Raw genomic sequence first — 18,319 nt, forward strand, 5'->3', positions numbered from 1 at the left:
TTTATATATAATACTGTAATTGTGTCTGCAGGAAACAGTGATTATAAAAATGCCCAAGATAAACAGTGAAAAATGAATATGGAAAAATAGAATCACATTTTTAGAGATGTTGTAAGTTATACATTATTATGAAAAAAGTTTACTTTTATACCATTATGTAGTATCATAAAGGTACCAGGGCTTTTCTTCTGTTCACTTTTCCTAGAAGCACAGATCAAATTCAGTTATAAACTGCTCTGGCCTACTGAATCGACTTGGCAGGCACTGTTGACTAATTGTAGAGATCAGGAATAAGGTGGAATTAGAAAGGACTTCGAGGTACTGAGCTTGGGTAATGCTATAAAGATAAGTAAGAATATGATTTTGGGGGTCAAAAGATTAAAGGTTTGGCCTTAGTTATGTGAAGCAGTCAAAGATCCACAAATGAAAATCTGGAGGTCATGGGAGAAAGACATTGGAATTGAAAATACAGATTCCCAGGTCATCCGAAGAAGATAATAGAAGGTGTGGCAAGTGATGAGTTTACCAAGATAAGACACTGGGGGGAATAAAAAAGCAAAAATTTCAGTTCTAGGAAATAGATGGTTGATAGGAAACCAAAGAACCTCGAAAGGAGAAAGTGAGGAGGTAGAATAATTAGCAGTGTGCAATTACACCACATCCACTGTGTGGTACTAGGGAGACCTTCCTAAAAGAGAGGTGGCATCAATAAAGAGCTGAGTAAATACATTATTATTGGAACAGCCATGCACTGGAACTCTATGTAGTTATTAAAAAGGATGAGGTCAGGACTTCCCTGGTGGCACAATGGATAAGAATCTGCCTGCTAATGCAGGGGACACGGGTTTGATCCCTGGTCCAGGAAGATCCCACATGCCGCGGAGCAACCAAGCCCATGTGCCACAACCACTGAGCCTGCGCTCTACAGCCTGCGAGCCACAACTACTGAGCCTGCATGTCACAACTACTGAAGCCCACGCGCCTAGAGCCTATGCTCGGCAACAAGAGAAGCGACCGCAATGAGAAGCCCGCACACCGCAACGAAGAGTAGCCCCTGCTTGCTGCAACTAGAGAAAGCCCGCGTGCAGCAACAAAGACCCAACGCAGCCAAAAATAAATAAACAAACAAATAAATAAAAAGCATGAGGTCAATCTGCATGTACTGACATTGAAAAATGTATACAAAAAAGACAAGTGAGGGCTTCCCTGGTGGCGCAGTGGTTGAGAGTCCACCTGCCGACGCAGGGGACACGGGTTCGTGCCCCGGTCCGGGAAGATCCCACATGCCGCGGAGCGGCTGGGCCCGTGAGCCATGGCCGCTGAGCCTGCGCGTCCGGAGCCTGTGCTCTGCAACGGGAGAGGCCGCAGCAGTGAGAGGCCCGCGTACCACAAAAAAAAAAAAAAAAAAAAGACAAGTGACAAAATAGCATACATAGTATCCTGTCACTTGTATACAAAAGAGCACACATGTAATCATTGAATTGATGAAACCGAAAATCATAATTGCCTCTGGGGAGGGTCCCGAGAGCTGGAGATCAGATGATGAGAGGTTTAAGTTTCACTGTACACTTTTTGGTACCACTTACAATTATTATCATGCGGATGAAGTTTTTAAAAACAAACTATTAAAAACGATTATTGAACTATGTCAAATACTATAGAAATGTCAACGAGGTTATAGCCTGAGATAAAGGTCATTAGACTTGATGACTAAGGGGCCTTGGGAACTTTGAGAAAGTAGGTTCAGTTGGGTCATTTGATATTGAGAGAGAAAACTGTATTGTAAGTGGCTGGAGAGCACACTTCAGGAAGACATAGAATGTATGCTGAAAGAGTTGAGGTTTGACGGAATACATTTGGGAACTGATCATTTGTGTGTATGTGCATATAAACACACACATATATATTTAATATATACAGACATACATTGCTCTAGTTATGGGAAAGGCAATAACGGGTTTCATCTGGAACTGGCAATTGGCAAGTAGAACGTGACAAAAAGACAAACTGTTCAGGAATTTGAGAGTGCTGGGAAGAGCACTTGGAAGTGAGTACAGGGTGGAGTGAGCTAAGTATAGATTACATCATAATGGAAATAGCTTGGAGGAGCTTTTGACACCCGGAGAGGTAATTGAATAATAGGAATAATATCCATTTAGAGGCATAAGCCGTCCAGCTGATGGACAGAAAATCGTATTTTAAGATTTCAGCTACAAAGGATGTAATCCTGCTTTATTAGAGTCACCAAAGAGAAAGCAGTTTAAAGCCAATTTCAGAAGCTCAAGTCTTATCAAAAGAGCAAACCTGACATAGTGCCAACTTTTTGATTACAGAAAATATTTGCTGAAAAGGATGATTTCCATAAAATGAGTAACTTAAGAGACAAAAATCAAGAGTGACTATAATATAAATTCTGCATACTGTATTTGAATAAAACAATAAATGTGACTTAACTTAACCTAGAGCAGACAGCATCACCCCATAGTAGTTATGGCATGGCACTGCAGGTGAGCTCATAGGGATCCCATCAGAAAGTGTTTCCAGAGGTAGGTAAAACCCACTCTAGGATATCCACAGTATATCTGGTTGTGGCTGAACCTACACTAGAATGAAATGAAACAATATCTAGCCCTGAAGTTGCTATAACCTCTTGCTCACAGCTAAGTTCTTGATAGGCTACAAAAGCCCGGAGACATCCCCGGGCCTGATTTTATAGGATTACACCGCAAATGAACCTGCCCCTGGGGCCGTAAGTCTGGTCCTTCTAGTGTTAGCAAGTCAAGTCAGATTTGGGACTAACTGAGAAACTGTCTGTGTTACGGCTTATATGTGGGAACCTGCCTTTTCAACTGGATCTAAGTAATGTTCCATGAAATAATGCAGAAAACTGAAAAAGACTCTAACCGAAATAAAAAGTCAGTACACTTTTAAAGGTATCACTTTTCAGGATAAGTCATAGATCAAAGGTAAACAAAAGAAACCCATCAAGTAGAAATGTTTACATATTCAGAGTCTGGAACTTGGCTTTGATTAGAGTTAGGTAGAAACAGGCAACAGGAGCAGATATTATTTGGGGCAGGATTATTCTTTGTTGGTTTAATTGCAGCCATCAGGGTAAACTAGCTAAATTATTTTAAGAACTCTAAACATTTTTCTGCTTTTGGGCAAAAATAACTGACCCATCTGTAGACAGACTTCTCTGAACTCCAGTCAAGATATAGATTATAATTCATTTGGACTGTAAGATCAAATAAAATTAAATATGACTTATAAATACTACCTTTCAAAATGGGAAAGTCATACATATACACAGTAGAAATTTCAAAAGGATATGGTGTGAAAATTAAGACTCATTCTCAAAAGGCAATTGCGTGTTCCTAGTTTCTTGTATATCCTGATAGAAATATTCTACGCATTAGCAAAAAATATATATAATCCTTTAAAAATACAAACTGGAGCATATTAGGTCTTACATGTTCTTCCTAAACAATGTATCTTGGAGATCTTTTCCTATTATTAGACATAAAGCCACCGCACTCTACCAACTACCTAATTTTCTACAGTAGGGATATACTCTCAGGTATTTAGCTGATATCCTATTTATATTTTTTTCCTAGGTGTTCTTTAATGCTGCAACAAATATCTTTTCACATGTCTTCGTGTACAGGTGCAAATATATCCCATGGATAAATTTTAGAAATGGTATTGCTGGGTCAAAGGGTATGAGTATTTAAAATTTGGGGGAAAACAAACTTTAACAGACACTGGAAAATTACCTTTCGAAAATGTTGAAAATGTTTATAATCTCACCAATAGTGTATCACAGTGCCTGCTTCCCCACAACCTTGCCCACTCAGGGTACTATTGAATTTTTTTGACCTTGGTTAATTTGAGAGGGAAAACTGTTTTCATTAGCATTTTTAAAAATTATGAGTACAACTGAGAAATAATACTTCTTAAACCTTATAGGTTAATGATGAAACAGGGAATTTGCTAAATCATCTCTGACTTGGCTGTCTTTTGGGAGAGGGGTCCAAGAGAATTTCTTGTTAGAGGAATAAATTTATGCCGATGGGGTTCTTACATAATGTGTAGCAATAAACTATTTTAACCAGAGGCACTTTCATAGATAGGTTTCATTTTTCGAAAAAGGGGAAGAAACACCATTCTGCGGCTCGATGTGGGTTTGTCAGTTATTGCCTCCCCCCTTCGTGGGACTTCCCACACTTCTTGAGCACAAGTCAGACTTGAGCAAAAACAACTTTTTCCATAGGATCAGTTATAAAAAGAATGGCAAGTGCAACGAGCAGCTTAGTTTCTTGGTCTCATCAGTGAAAGGTAGACTCACCAAAGGCTTGCGAACATTTCTGGCAAAAGCACTGGCTGGCCCGTTCATCTCTATATGGTCAATCGTGGTGTTTCTGCAGGACCAAAGGCACAGACTGGTTAGTGAAGGTAAGCAAAGGAGGCAAGAGACCCTATGGCTGTGAACTTTTTCTGTCATTTCTTTTCCTACCCTTTCTTCGTCCTTTCTCATCAGGACTCAGATCCAATCTCATGATATCTAAAATGCCTTTCTCATTTACCAGATCAGAGGTGAGTAAACAAGCATTCAATGGAGTTAGACAATAAAAAGAAGTGAAGTCCAGCACCCCCCTTCTCTTACCTCATGTTCACACTTTGGACAGTTCTTTTTTTTTTTTTTAACCATTTTTTTATTGGGTTATAACATATAAGTTTTATGCATACAGTATTATATTTTTATTTCTTTTTTTAAAACATCTTTATTTGAGTATAACTGTTTTACAATAGTGTGTTAGTTTCTCCTTTACAACATGCACATTTCTAACAATTATTTTTTTGACTGAAAAATTTTGACTGCTCTGATCAAATATTTCTTGTGTAATTTATTCAGTCCCCGTTCACTAACTGCTACACAGGTTTAGCAGCTGCGTTTTTTAAAGAAGGCCTAAAAACCTAGGCAGAATTTTGCAGGGACAGCACCACTCAAATTCGGTCACAGTGATGTAGTTTTAGAGATGAGTACAATCACAATAAATTCCAATTGGATTTAACTCTCAATTATTCAGTGGGCGAGCTTGTGATTAAGTGTTCTTCAGTGTGGCAGGACATACTCAGAGTAAATGTGATCTACAGTGATGCTTTTCAAATTGCCATCTGGGTGATTTGGGGAAAGTCTCCCTGTCGGTACTAAAGACAGTACACGCACAGGTGGGCTTCTGCTTGAATTATCTTTAGACCTGCTCAACCATTCTTTTTTTGTGTGTGAGCGCATCTATTTGTACTTGAATATAAACCTGGTTCGGCCAGAATATTCATATTGATATTTTTAGACCATTTCTTGCGTAGGTCAGCGTAAGAAGATCGTGTTTCTGAATTTGAGAAGCTTCTTGGAGGAGTGCAGAGTATTTGAAATTTCTGTAAAACATTCATATTATAATGGTAATTTGGGGGATATACAAATGTGCGCTAATTTTATCATCTCAGAGCCAAGTGATGTTTTCAATAGTTATTTCAAGATACTGAAACATTTCCAAACACAGACCTAATGATTATCTTAGATATACAAGATATTGTCCCTTTGAACTCTTCATAAACAGGACAATGTAAATTTGCCTTCATTAATCAGTTGTAGCATTTTGACACGTTTATTTTTTCTCTTGCTATGTCTCTCTCTCTCTCTCTGCATATGTCTGTAAACACACATACACACAGGTTTTTTTTTTTTTTTCCCCTGAACTGTTTGAAAGTATACTGTTGACTTTAGGATACGTCACCTTCAAATTCTTGACCCTGTATCTCCTAAGAAAAAGAGCAGTCTTCTACATGATTATAATGCTAAGGAAATTTAACATTAATACAATACTATTATCTAATATATGACCCATATTCAATTTTCTCCGATTATCCATATGTCCTTTAGAGAGTTTTTATTTTTTAAATGCAGGATCCAGTCAAGTATCTTGCACTGCATTTGTCTGATATGCCCACAATTAAGTAAATGTTAATGGTGATAGCCATAATTAACAACATAATTAACAATGATTAAGAATTATACCACCGAGGAAATTTAACATCAATCAACTCTATCATGATCATTTTTCTTATTTTTTTAGTCCTCTTATTTTGTGTCAAAATACTTTAAAAGTATTTCAAAAAAGTGATCGTACGCTTTAATTTTTCTGTTTGTAAGACGTAAAGACAGAATATGAAGAAAAATCCAAACTATGATAAAAACATATTTACTACTATGTCTGCACCAAAATTTACATTTTCTGAAATAAGGAAATTCATATCCAGATAAAGCCCTTGGAAGTAGCTGCTACCTTTAGTCATAAGCATCTAAGTAGAACTGAACAGAAAATTATTTACTTGTTGATGTTAATATGGAAAATGGAGGCCTTTTGACTTACGATCATATTATATTAGTCATCAAATTAGACTTTCAGGAGTTAACTCGTTAAGTAAGAATCACTTCATATTTGACAGAAGAATCGATAATCCCCAGTTATATGTTTTGTAACAGGAATTGAAATACAAAGTAAGTGATACTTTAGAGCATCTATCAACAAATGCCACAGAACATGAAATAATAGGGATATAATCCAAGGTACATGATTAAGTGAATGGTTATTTCCATCTCTAAAGAACATGTACTTTCAAAGGTAAGGGTCAGGAAAATGCAGATGCTTTTTCATATAGCGAGATCCTTCCTACAGAAACTCTTTGTTTTGGGTAAAGTTCTTGTATTGTTCGTCAAAAGAAAAAAAAAAACCCCAATGTAATATGGATTTGGTTACAGTATCATAACTAGATGGTGAGCAAAGTAATATTCAAGTTTTTCAATGATAACCCTTCAGTGGTTTATTTGCAAGTCCTCCAAATCAAGAAGATCTTTAAAAAACATAGACTGGAACGAAAGGATCTACAATTTAGATTATAGGGGGAATAAAGAGATGAAGAGATGAAATAGAGTATTTTGAGGATGGGGCGGTATTAAAAATAACATTTCTGGTACCTCACCTACATATAATCTTAACGAGACAGTTTTCTTCACGCTCAAATTTGAGGCAAACATAAATGTGCTCATCTGATTGGAAAATGAAAAACAAATAGTGTGTTGAAGAATATCAGTGGAAACAAACAGTTATTCTCAGACATTGGTGGTCAGAAAATAAATTGGCCCAAGCTACTTAAAAGGCAATTTGCAATAGATGTGATCTAGTAATTCGGCTTCTCCAAATCTGGCCTGAGGAAACATTCCTGCGGGCGTATGCAGTGATTGTACACAGTAAAAAAGCAAAAAAACCCTCAATGTCTACTATGAGAAATTATTTGCTAACATGAGATGTGTCTGTAGATGTACTATTTTCTGTTAAAAGGCAGATCTATATGAGCCAGACATGCTGACAGGTGGGAACCAAGCTGCGCCCCAACTAGCTAGGCTATAGATTGTCTATGGAGCAGCAGGTAACGTTTTCCTGTCCTTATTTCTGTGAGGTTACATCCCGTGATGCTCTGAGGTAGCCCCATTGCACTGTCGCCACTTTGGTGCCGCGGTAGAGGTCTTCTCTGCACTGTCTCAACCAGCTTCGCAGAAGTCTTGGTTTGTATACCTGCGAACTGTCCTTCCAGAGACAGGATCTGTTTTGCCACCTTATCACCCCCAACACACGCCCCCCCAACCCCCACCTGCCCTTCCTGCCAATCCTCATTCTTCTGCTTTTCTTTTGTTATCGCCAGTTACTCCTTCATTCAAAGGACTGTCCCAATGATTTATTTCACTGTTTAAGGTAGCAACTGGATTTTGCTAAGGTTCTATGAAATCCTGATAAATATATTGGGGTAGGGGAGAGAAGAATTTAGCATTTCTCTCTAATTTAGGGACCAGGATTCTGAATGGATGGCCAAGGGCTCCGAAAGGTTGACATATGAGACTTGAAGGGTGGTGGTGGAACAGGGGATGGATAAGGAACCAGGGCTCTCAGGACAGAAGAAGAAAGGCACAAAGGAGTTCAGCATGGCTGGGGTCCTGGGTCTTGTGGGAACAGGCAGAGGTAAGATGAAGAAGGCAGATAAGAGGGAGGGAGACGCAAGAGGGGAGAGATATGGGAACATATGTATATGTATAACTGATTCACTTTGTTATACAGCAGAAGCTAACACACCATTGCAAAGCAATTACACTCCAATAAAGATGTTAGAAAAAAATAAATAATTTGGACAAACAAAACCAAAACCAAAAAAAGAACCACGTATCATGAGGGCCTAACGTGTGTGGACTTTATCCTGGAGGTGATGGGGAGCTGCTGATATTTAAACGTGGCATATGTAATATTAAATTACTCTGTGGTTGAAAAATTAAGGACAAGATGACACCAGGCTATAGCGGTGGGAATGGTTAAGGAAACTGTTCATATGGTTAGATTAAAAGAGCAGAGGATAAATTATTTGTATATCTCAAAGACATATAAACATTGGTACACAACTGGGACATGTGTGTAGCCCTGTGGGGTGGGCACTGGCTGTCTTTTTGGAGCTTTTCTTTCGGTACTTCACTGCACCTTCCTTCCTTTATTCGGCAAGGGTTGTTATTAAAATGGAGTCAGGGCGGGTACCCTCTTCCTGGAAGGACTAATTGCTTGTCATGATTGTGTGATATTAACTGCTCTCAACTAGGCAGTAGGTGTGATACGTTTAAGAACAGATCACACACTTCGGGGTTAGTAAATTGACTTGAATCTTCCCTCTACTACTTATTTGCTTTGTGACCTTGGGAAGGTCATTTGTCCTATCTTAATCTCAGTTTTCTCATTTGGAAAACCCGGATTATGATAACATCTAACAATGCAGTGTTGTTGGAAGATTAGGGGTAATGTCCCCTATTATTTTGTGCCCTATCTCAATTACTGCATCTGCTTTTTGACTTAGGTCAAGGATAGGCAAGCCATAGCCTATAGGTCAAACTGGCCCTTTGCCTGTTTTTGTGAATAAAGTTTTACTGGAACACAGCCATACCCATTTGTTTACATATTGTCTGTGGCTGCTTTCCTGCTATGATGGCAGAGTTGAGTAGTTGTGATAGAAACCTAAAATATTAAATATCTGGCCATTTATAGAAAAAGTTTGCTGATCCCTAAGTTACGTTTTTCCAAACATCCCCTCTTATACATTTTTTCCCTCTTTAGTTTTTCTCTTTGAAGCCATGCTTGTGTTGTTTGAGTGTAAATTAAAAGTATGTCTATATTGGTAGGCTCCAGCCTCGTCAACTACTGGTTTTCTCCCAGACTACTGACACAACACAACTCCAGTGGTGACTGTCAGTTGGCCATGAAGTCTACACACTTAGAGGGGTTCTACCAGCAATGACCAGCTGAATGGAAACAAAGCTTCTTTTCAAGCACCTCTGGAAAGCTGTTGGATCATCCTTGCCCCTTGGGATTATGACTCAGAAGGGACTGGGTAGTCATGCTCTTCCTGGAGGTGTCTTCTAGCTTTTTCACTTATTTGTAGGGTCCTGCAATGGACAGTTTGGGGGATCTTGTTGCTCTTGGTCAATTCCACCAGCTGACCGGCCCTCACATGGAGAATCAGCAGAGAATCTCGATGGCGCGGCGGCTCCTCGCGCCTCTCACCTCCTCCTCCCACCCAGAGATGCACATCTGACCTTGGCAGGGTTCTGAGCCTCTACAGGCCAGTGACTTGACCCCAAAGGCTCAGATCTTGTATCCGAGGGCCCAATTTGGGGCAGCCACAGGTTGTTTTTCCTTTTTCTTTCTTCCCTTTTGTTTTTTTAAAAATGAGAGCTGCTTATTTCTTCACTCATTTGAAAAAAGAGGTGGGCGGAAGAATCCAAAACAGAACAAGCTCTTCTGCCTTATTAGCCTTTTATCAGAAAGACAAACAACATTTGGGAATAACAGCCTCTCAAAGTTAGAAAATAGAGTCCAAACTTAACCTTTTGGCCAAGAGTATTTTTTTTCTAAGTCTAAAGGTATGGTTTCCACTGTTGAGTACTGTTAAGTGACGTTACTCTTTAAAATATGTGCACTTCATGTCTTGTTAAGCCATTTCTTCCAAAAGTCCCATGAAAATGATAAAGGACTACAAAAATTTTAAAAAATCCTATGGGGGGCTTCCCTGGTGGTGCAGTGGTTGAGAGTCCGCCTGCCGATGCAGGGGACACGGGTTCGTGCCCCGGTCCGGGAAGATCCCACATGCCGCAGAGCGGCTGGGCCCGTGAGCCATGGCCGCCGGGCCTGCGCGTCCGGAGCCTGTGGTCTGCCAGGGGAGAGGCCACAGCAGTGAGAGGCCCGCGTACCACACACACAAAAAAATCCTATGGGATTTCTACTTCAGTGGTTTATTTGCTGTGGTATTTTATTTAAAAATATTTATTTAGAAAAAAAGTATTTCTCTGTACACAGTTATAACAACAGTTTTCTGAAATGCAAGTAAATGATTAACAAGGTGCTGGACTTCAGCACATATTTCTAACTTGTGAATTTGCACATCAGGTTAATTTTGGTATTCCCCTGTCTGGTAATGATTAACGGAGGCTAAATTTGCCTAGAACATCTCAACTGCAAATGGCCTTGAGAGTCTTTTCCTTCACACTTAATCAGTCATGGAGAATTCCAGATATATCTCTATCTTCTCTACGATGAGAAATAAAAATTCAAGCAATAAAATATCTTTGAATAATTGAAGTAATCCATTGGCTTAAGTTTGATTGTCTCAGATAAAATTAAGTCAAATATGTTAACATTTGTTTAAAGTATATCTTTCACAATACCTTTGAAGAGTGAGGTCTTCTAAGAATTTTATAATCAATGAAATTTATTAAGAAAAATGCCAACAATTACTCAAAATAAACCCAAATAACTTTCTCTATTTAAAAATTTTAAGATGTCATGATATGTAGTACTATTTTGTTTAAATTAATTCATTTTATTTATTTGTTTTTGGCTGCTTGGGTCTTTGTTGCTGCGCACGGGCTTTCTCTAGTTGCGGCGAGTGGGGGCTACTCTTCATTGCGGTGCGCGGGCTTCTCACTGTGGTGGCTTCTCTTCGTTGTGGTGCGCAGGCTTCTCACTGCGGTGGCTTCTCTTGTTGCGGAGCACGGGCTCTAGGCTCGTGGGCTTCTGTAGTTGTGGCTCACGGTCTGTAGAGCGCAGGCTCAGTAGTTGTGGCGCACGGGCTTACTTGCTCCGCCGCATGTGGGATCTTCACGGACCAGGGCTCGAACCCGTGTCCCCTGCACTGGCAGGTGGCTTCTTAACCACTGCGCCACCAGGGAAGCCCTCTAGTACTATTTTTATTCTAGTGGTACATTAAATGGTTTTCATAAAGATCAAATGAGTTAACATATGTATAATTTGTGTGTTTCACACATTATTACTCTCTCCAGAGCTTGAGAAAAATCTTGCAAAAGCTGCTTTAGCGTGCTCTCTGCTGCCCTCTGCTGCTAGCTTTTAGAAACTGATTTTGATTCTGAGTAATGCTCACCTCACTTGTTCTCTTAACATCGTCAAAACCCCATGCAATATTAAAGTCTGAGGGGACTCTTTAATCCCACGTTCTCCATTTACAGATAAGAAGCTGAGTCTCTGAGAGGTTAAATGACAGGCGAGCATGGGCTGTTTTCTTTTCTTTCTCTTTTTTATTTTCCTTTTTTTGGCCATGTGCATGGCCTGCAGGGATCCCCGACCAGGGATCGAACCCGGGCCCCTCGGAATGGGGGCATGGAGTCCTAACAACTGGACTACCAGGGAATTCCAGTGGGCTCTGTTTTCTGACTGACAGCATTTGAATGCCTGCTGGCTTTGGACAAATTACTTAATTTTGACACATATAAAATGAGCATAATAGTACCTACATCTTTGAGTTTTTGTGGGGATCCATTGATTCAGTACATAAAAAGCACTTAGTGTCTGGGTTGTAGCTAGTACTAAATGCTAGCCCTGTTACAGACCTGCCATTAACTAGACTAAAACCACAGCTAGTGGCAAGGTCAGAACTAGAATTCTAGTCTCTTTTTTTTTTTTTTTTTTTTTGGTGGTACGCGGGCCTTCCACCACTGTGGCCTCTCCCGTTGCGGAGCACAGGCTCCGGACGCACAGGCTCAGCGGCCATGGCTCACGGGCCCAGCCGCCCCGCAGCACGTGGGATCCTCCCGGACCAGGGCACGAACCCGTGTCCCCTGCATCGGCAGGCGGATTCTCAACCACTGCGCCACCAGGGAAGCCCATAGTCTCTTGACTACCAGTTCAAGTTTTGTTTTTTTTTTTGGCCTTAATAAGTCTGAATAACAACTAAATTTTACCTTTGAATGCAGATATTTAAAACATGACCTGTTCACATCTGAAGCTCTTGTAGTCTCTACAAAGCTATGGACACTGCAGCACTTGGGGCTCATTCCTCCTTGTACTGTTCAAGGCAGGGTCCCCACAGAAATTATTACACTCACAAGCTCCTCAAGCTCCCAAACAGAAAATCCTACAGCCCACACTTGGGAGATGATCTCACTGTTGACTGTAAGTTACCCCACTAATGAGCTCCCTGCCTGAATCTCCAATGCAGTTAGACACTTGCACTCATGTCAGACTCAAGAGAAACTAAACTAAGCCCATCAGCTCTTTTCCCGGCTCCTTCTGATCTCCCCATTTTGGTCAGTGCTGGTGCCATTTGCCAGCACGCCTAGACGCGGTTACTTCGGACTCCTCTCGCTCCTTCACTACCAAGTCCAGGAGTCATGGTCTCTCAAGTTCATTCCTTCTCTTCCTTTTCTGCTACTTTCCTCCTGGTTCCTGTCCCAATCACCTCAGGTGGGCATGAATCCAGCAGCCTCCTAACTCGGGTCCTTGACTCCAATCCTGCTGAAATTCCTCTTGCCCTTTACTGACAGATCACATCATGCCTTGAATAAGTTTGGTTACCTTCCAGAGCTTTGTACTGCCTTCAGGCTAAACTGAATGTCCTCAGCCTTGCATGTCTCAACTTACCTCCCTGACCTTATCGCCCACTCCTCTTTCGTAGGCATCTTTTCCTTTAGGCACGGGTGTATCTATCCCTAGATATTAAGACATATTTTCTGCTTTTCCATCATGGGCCTACCACTCTACTGGTCTGCCTTGGGCTCCACCCATCAGAATGGTAGGTCTCTTATTCTACCAGAATTAAGGTACCAACAAAGCTCTCAGTCCACGACAAATGGGGCAAAGGGCTCATTCAACACTCAAAACAAAATCCTGGACCGGCTTCCTTTACTGCGGTGAAGGAGTGGAGATTACCTGGAGAAGTCATAAACATCATCCACATAAAGTGAGAGAAGAATCCACTATGGCTGATTTTTTAATATGAAAAGAAATATGATAAACAGTAGGCGATTTGGGATAACGACTGAATGGGAACAAGGGTGATTCTCAAGAGTGATTCTGCATTATCACCTTCACTCTATTCTAAGTCTGTGCTGTCCAGTATCTTAGCCCTGTGGTATTTTTTAATAATTTAAATTAAATAAAGTAAATTCATTAATTAATGACATTCAGTTTCATTAGCCACATTTCAAGTGCTTAATAGCCACATGTGGCTATTAATATTTTGGACAGCACATATATAGATCATTCTAGCATCCCAGAAAGTTCTGTTGGACTGCACTGCTTTGAGATTTTTCATTTGCTTCTTGAAGTCATTTACCCCGGCCTACTGCTTTCCAGCTTCTAAAATGTAACTGCTCTAGTCTCTTCTCTTGTTCTCCTTTTTCTTGTGTATTATATTAAAAAACTCATTTAATGTCGTCTTAGTGAATTTGGGGGGAAGAAAAAATACAGATATATGCCTAATCTGTTATTTTTCCTGGAAATCTTTGCTTTTCTCTACCTCAATGTGATCTTGCTTTTGAGCTCACTTTCTGAGTAAATCACTGTTAATCACACTCTCCTCAGCTACTTCAGGGGGCCCTCCTGCTTTGGGGTTTGCCTCTAAGTTCCAGCTGGCTTCCATAAAGCCGTAAGTTCAGCTGGGGATGTGTGTGTGGTGTGTGGGCTCGCCATTTCTGGCTGTCGTCATGTAGTCACATTGGCATTCATGGTGGCTTGTCACTCTCCCGGCCCCTGGTTAACAGTCTATAAACATCATGTTTGCAATCTTCCCATCTTCAGTTGAGGTCTTCTCCAGGTTTGCAGGCTCTGGGCAGCATGCTGGTATGTGAGCAGACTTCACGAGGCAGCCTCAGGCCTGTCTGCCCAGGCATGCCATGCTGGGCAGGAGAGAAGAGAGACTTCCTGCTTCCTCAGGTTCTACGTGGGAGGTAGGGCACAGGCCCCTTCCACTTCTACCCCTTCTATCTGGGCTCCCCAGATTTATCTGGAGCGGTACTCTTTCCCTCCACAGGGATTCCATTCACTGAGTCTACTGTTGATATGTCAATATTATACCCTAAGTCACTTAGGGTTCTGGATTCTGAAGTTTAAAAGCTCGGTTATGGTGTCTCAAAAGCCATTTCTCTAAAACTATGATGTCTGCCAAGAGGTTCTGAAGCCTATTTAGCAACTCAAAAGCTGAGAGTTGTGTTTTTGCTCTGGTTTTCCACAATGACATTCTGAGGTGTGGAAGGTGGAATGCCCTACTGGCAGCCGGGGTGGGAGGGTTGTGAAGTAACTGTATCACTAGTAAGGCTTTATGATAAACTTTCTTGCTCTGTTAACTATTTTCTCATGTACAGAAGATTTGCCTTTTCGCCTGGATGTTCGGTTTGTTGAGAGCAGAACCGCATTTAAAAAGCTTTTTCAGGAAAGAACGTTTTCTTACCCTTATAAGTGTGTCCAGCATACAAAAATTACTTCACAGATTTGTTGAAGACCTTTAACTTTGTATCTTCATGGTACGTGACAGTGCCTGGAATGGAGGAAACATTTAAATAATTGATAAATTTGCTCAATATATCTTGGAATAGCTCCTGCAAAAGAAATAAACACTGAAAATATTACCCTTATACAATCGAAACAATTATACTAATTATATTGCATTAATAATATTAACTTTATACAATGAAAAAGTTTACTTGGGAAATAACTACATGACTATAAAAGAGAGGCTAAAATTAAAAAAAAAAAAAAGAGGATCCTTAGCATTGAAATAATCATTTTCTAATTTGACTTGTCAATTTCAGGCTCAAGTTGATGGGTCTGTTTTCTTCTTCATTTTCTTTTTTTGTTTTGTTTGTTTGTTTTTTTTTTTTTTGCAGTACGCGGACCTCTCACTGTTGTGGCCTCTCCCGTTGCGGAGCACAGGCTCCGGACGCGCAGGCTCAGCGGCCATGGCTCACGGGCCCAGCCGCTCCGCGGCACGTGGGATCCTCCCGGACCGGGGCACGAACCCGTGTCCCCTGCATCGGCAGGCGGACTCTCAACCACTGCGCCACCAGGGAAGCCCAATGGGTCTGTTTTCGAAGCCCAGCCCTCAGGGCCAAAGAGGCCCAGGTCTCTTTGCTTTTGTCCGCTGCTCCATTGCCAGGAATACCAGCACGTTCCTTTTTTAGAAAATGCAGCTGCTGGCTTCGAGCCTATTCTAGCCACCCCGGAATCCAGTGACAACTGCTGAAGGTGGAGGGGTGGCACAGGTGGAGGAAAGGCTCACAGTCAGGAAAGCTCCTTGGTAACTAGGGTAGAGGTAAAAACGTCAGTCGGACACAGGGAAATTTCTAGGACATATCGTAAAAACTGGGAGGGATAGAGCAAGAAAGCCATCCTGGGCAGCAAAGGTAGACGAGGCTTCATGGTCCTTCATGATGGGTTGATGGTGAATTAATTTCATACCATGCCACTGCTGTTAATTATTTAATTCAAGTTAAGTATCTTTTGATTCCCTCCTAAATGCAGACAACTGTGCTAGCTCCCAGGGATAAAGTACAATGATAAGTAAGATATAGCTTTTATTTTCAGTAGAATCTGCCACAGATTTCCTCATTTGTTCATAAACCACTAGCTATGCTGCTTCCCCGGTTTGCAGCTTCTCAATCACTCTCCATTTCCTTCGGGGCAGAAGACAAATGCCCTTGCCCGGCTCCCAAGGCCCTTCAGGATCCAATTCCAGCCTATTTCCCCAGTCCTTTCTGCTTATGCCCAGTGTCTTATATATGCCAAAGAGGCCATGTTACCACATTCCCTTATAACTCTGTGCCTAAGGATGGAACTCTTAGCCTTCAGTTTAGCTGAAATGTCACCTTCTCTGAAACATATTCTGTCATTTCTCCTCCTTCGCCTCAGGCTGCTAATGAGAAACTTCTTGAAGGGTGGAACTGTGCCCATTTCATCTTTATGCCTCCAACACATGCCATGGCCCTGGTGCACAGCAGGCACGGAATGAGTACTAGCTTGGGGAATGGATGAAATGAACTTATTTACTGTCCTTTACTTCTTTTGATAGAACAACTGCCAATTTATATAAGTCCAGTCTTCTTTTCCCTCATTGTTACTAACTCTCTTCCCAGAATGCTGTCAGAAGGGTATCTCAGCGGACTTGCTTACTGGAGTGACATCCAGTGGAGTTGTACATCTTGTAACGAGCACGTGGCTGAGGAGAAGGAAGAGGAGACAGAAGCCACAGCTGCTGCTACTCTTTCCTATTCCTCCGTGGATGAAACACAAGTCCGAAGTCTCTATGTGAGATGCAAATCCTCAGGCAAGTTTATTTCTTCAGTGCATTCAAGAGAGAGCCAACACAGTAGAAATCCGAGAATCACAGTGTTGCAGACGAACCCCAATCCCGTGTTTGAAAGCCCAAACTTGGCCGCAGTTGAACTATACAGAGACCCCAGCAGAGAGACCTACTTGGTTCCACCTTCCTGCAAGAGCATCTGCAAGAATTACAATGACTTACATATTGCAGGGGGCCAGGTGATGGCCATTAATTCCGTGACAACAGATTTTCCCTCTGAGAGCAGTTTTGAACATGGCCCTTTGCTGAAATCGTCTGAGATTCCTTTGTCCATGGAGGACTCCATCTCCACTCAGCCCAGCGACTTCCCATCCAAACCTATCCAGCGGTATTCATCCTACTGGCGAATAACCAGCATCAAAGAGAAAAGCAGCCTGCAAATGCAGAAGCCTATTTCGAACGCAGTGCTGAACGAATACCTGGAGCAGAAAGTGGTAGAGTTATACAAGCAGTACATTATGGACACTGTGCTTCATGACAGTTCTCCTACCCAGATTCTGGCATCTGAACTCATCATGACAAGTGTGGACCAAATTAGCATTCAAGTCTCTAGAGAGAAGAACCTGGAGACCTCAAAAGCCAGGGATATAGTCATTAACAGCCTTTTACAGTTGGTGTCAACTGAAGTCAGCACTCCTGAAATCAGCACTCCGAGTCTCCATATTTCTCAGTATAGTAACGTGAATCCGTAGAGAGGATGCTGCTGTTCCTATTTCCCAACTACTCAGATCCTAAGCAACAATTATTCACTTATTCTGACAATGTGCGGGAAGGGGTTGTCAAGAGCTAGATAAGTAAAGGTTGGCTGGAGGTCAGGTATGGATTAAGAGGAAATCTCGTAATATTACACGTGAAGGAATGCGGGGAGAGGAGCTTTCGTGACTTCAAAGCAAGGGCGGTAGAGCAACAAAGCAAAAATAAAAATGATCAAAAAAGAGATTCATTTAAGGGGATATAGAAAAGAAAAAAGACAAACCAAATAAGAATGTACACCATGGCAAAACTAAAAGCCAAAGGTTTCAGGGGAAGGACTTAAGAATATGTTTGTCACTCAAGTAAATTCCTCCAAGTTGTTTCTTCTGGAGGGAAAAGGACTGTGGAAGGCTGCTCTATTTGGGTATAAAGACAGGTTCAAACAGTCTTTAAGATACGTTTATATCTATCTTCCCTACCCTGTACCAGATCATTTAAAAATATATTCTTTATAAAGATTAAAACAGTAGCAAATTGCAATTGTGTTTTTTATGTGTAATGATTACTTAGCTACAGTCACAAATACTGCCACTCAAATATAATTCTGTTTACTGGGGGAGATGAACTTCTCTAAATGGAAAATACCACACAGTGAATATTAAACTACTGCTTTATTTTGCCGTGTTTGATTTTCTTGTTGGTACTAAGCTTCAAAAGAAATTATGAATCTTATTTTTCCCATTTTTTCCCTTCCTTTTCTACATGCCTTCTTGACCCTTCTGGAGCTAGGAAGGGGGTCTTTATCCTCTTACAAGCTCTAGGGTCCCATGACATCAAATTCTGTAAATTCATGCACTGGAATAGGAGCTTCATGCGCACCTACTGT

General features: G+C 41.1%; 1 protein-coding gene across 1 annotated transcript; it reads left to right on the forward strand.

Annotated features, from left to right (window-relative positions):
• The first annotated feature begins 4,162 nt into the window (after positions 1-4,162).
• On the forward strand, positions 4,163-18,111 carry TASL (TLR adaptor interacting with endolysosomal SLC15A4). The gene is made up of 2 exons (XM_059051520.2): positions 4,163-4,455; positions 16,514-18,111. The coding sequence occupies exon 2, from the start codon at positions 16,515-16,517 to the stop codon at positions 17,430-17,432; it is 918 nt and encodes a 305-aa protein (XP_058907503.1). The 5' UTR covers positions 4,163-4,455; position 16,514; the 3' UTR covers positions 17,433-18,111.
• The last annotated feature ends 208 nt before the right edge of the window (positions 18,112-18,319 follow it).

The sequence above is a fragment of the Kogia breviceps genome, chromosome X, assembly GCF_026419965.1.
Source record: "Kogia breviceps isolate mKogBre1 chromosome X, mKogBre1 haplotype 1, whole genome shotgun sequence".
In the NCBI taxonomy this organism is placed as follows: Eukaryota; Metazoa; Chordata; class Mammalia; order Artiodactyla; family Physeteridae; genus Kogia; species Kogia breviceps.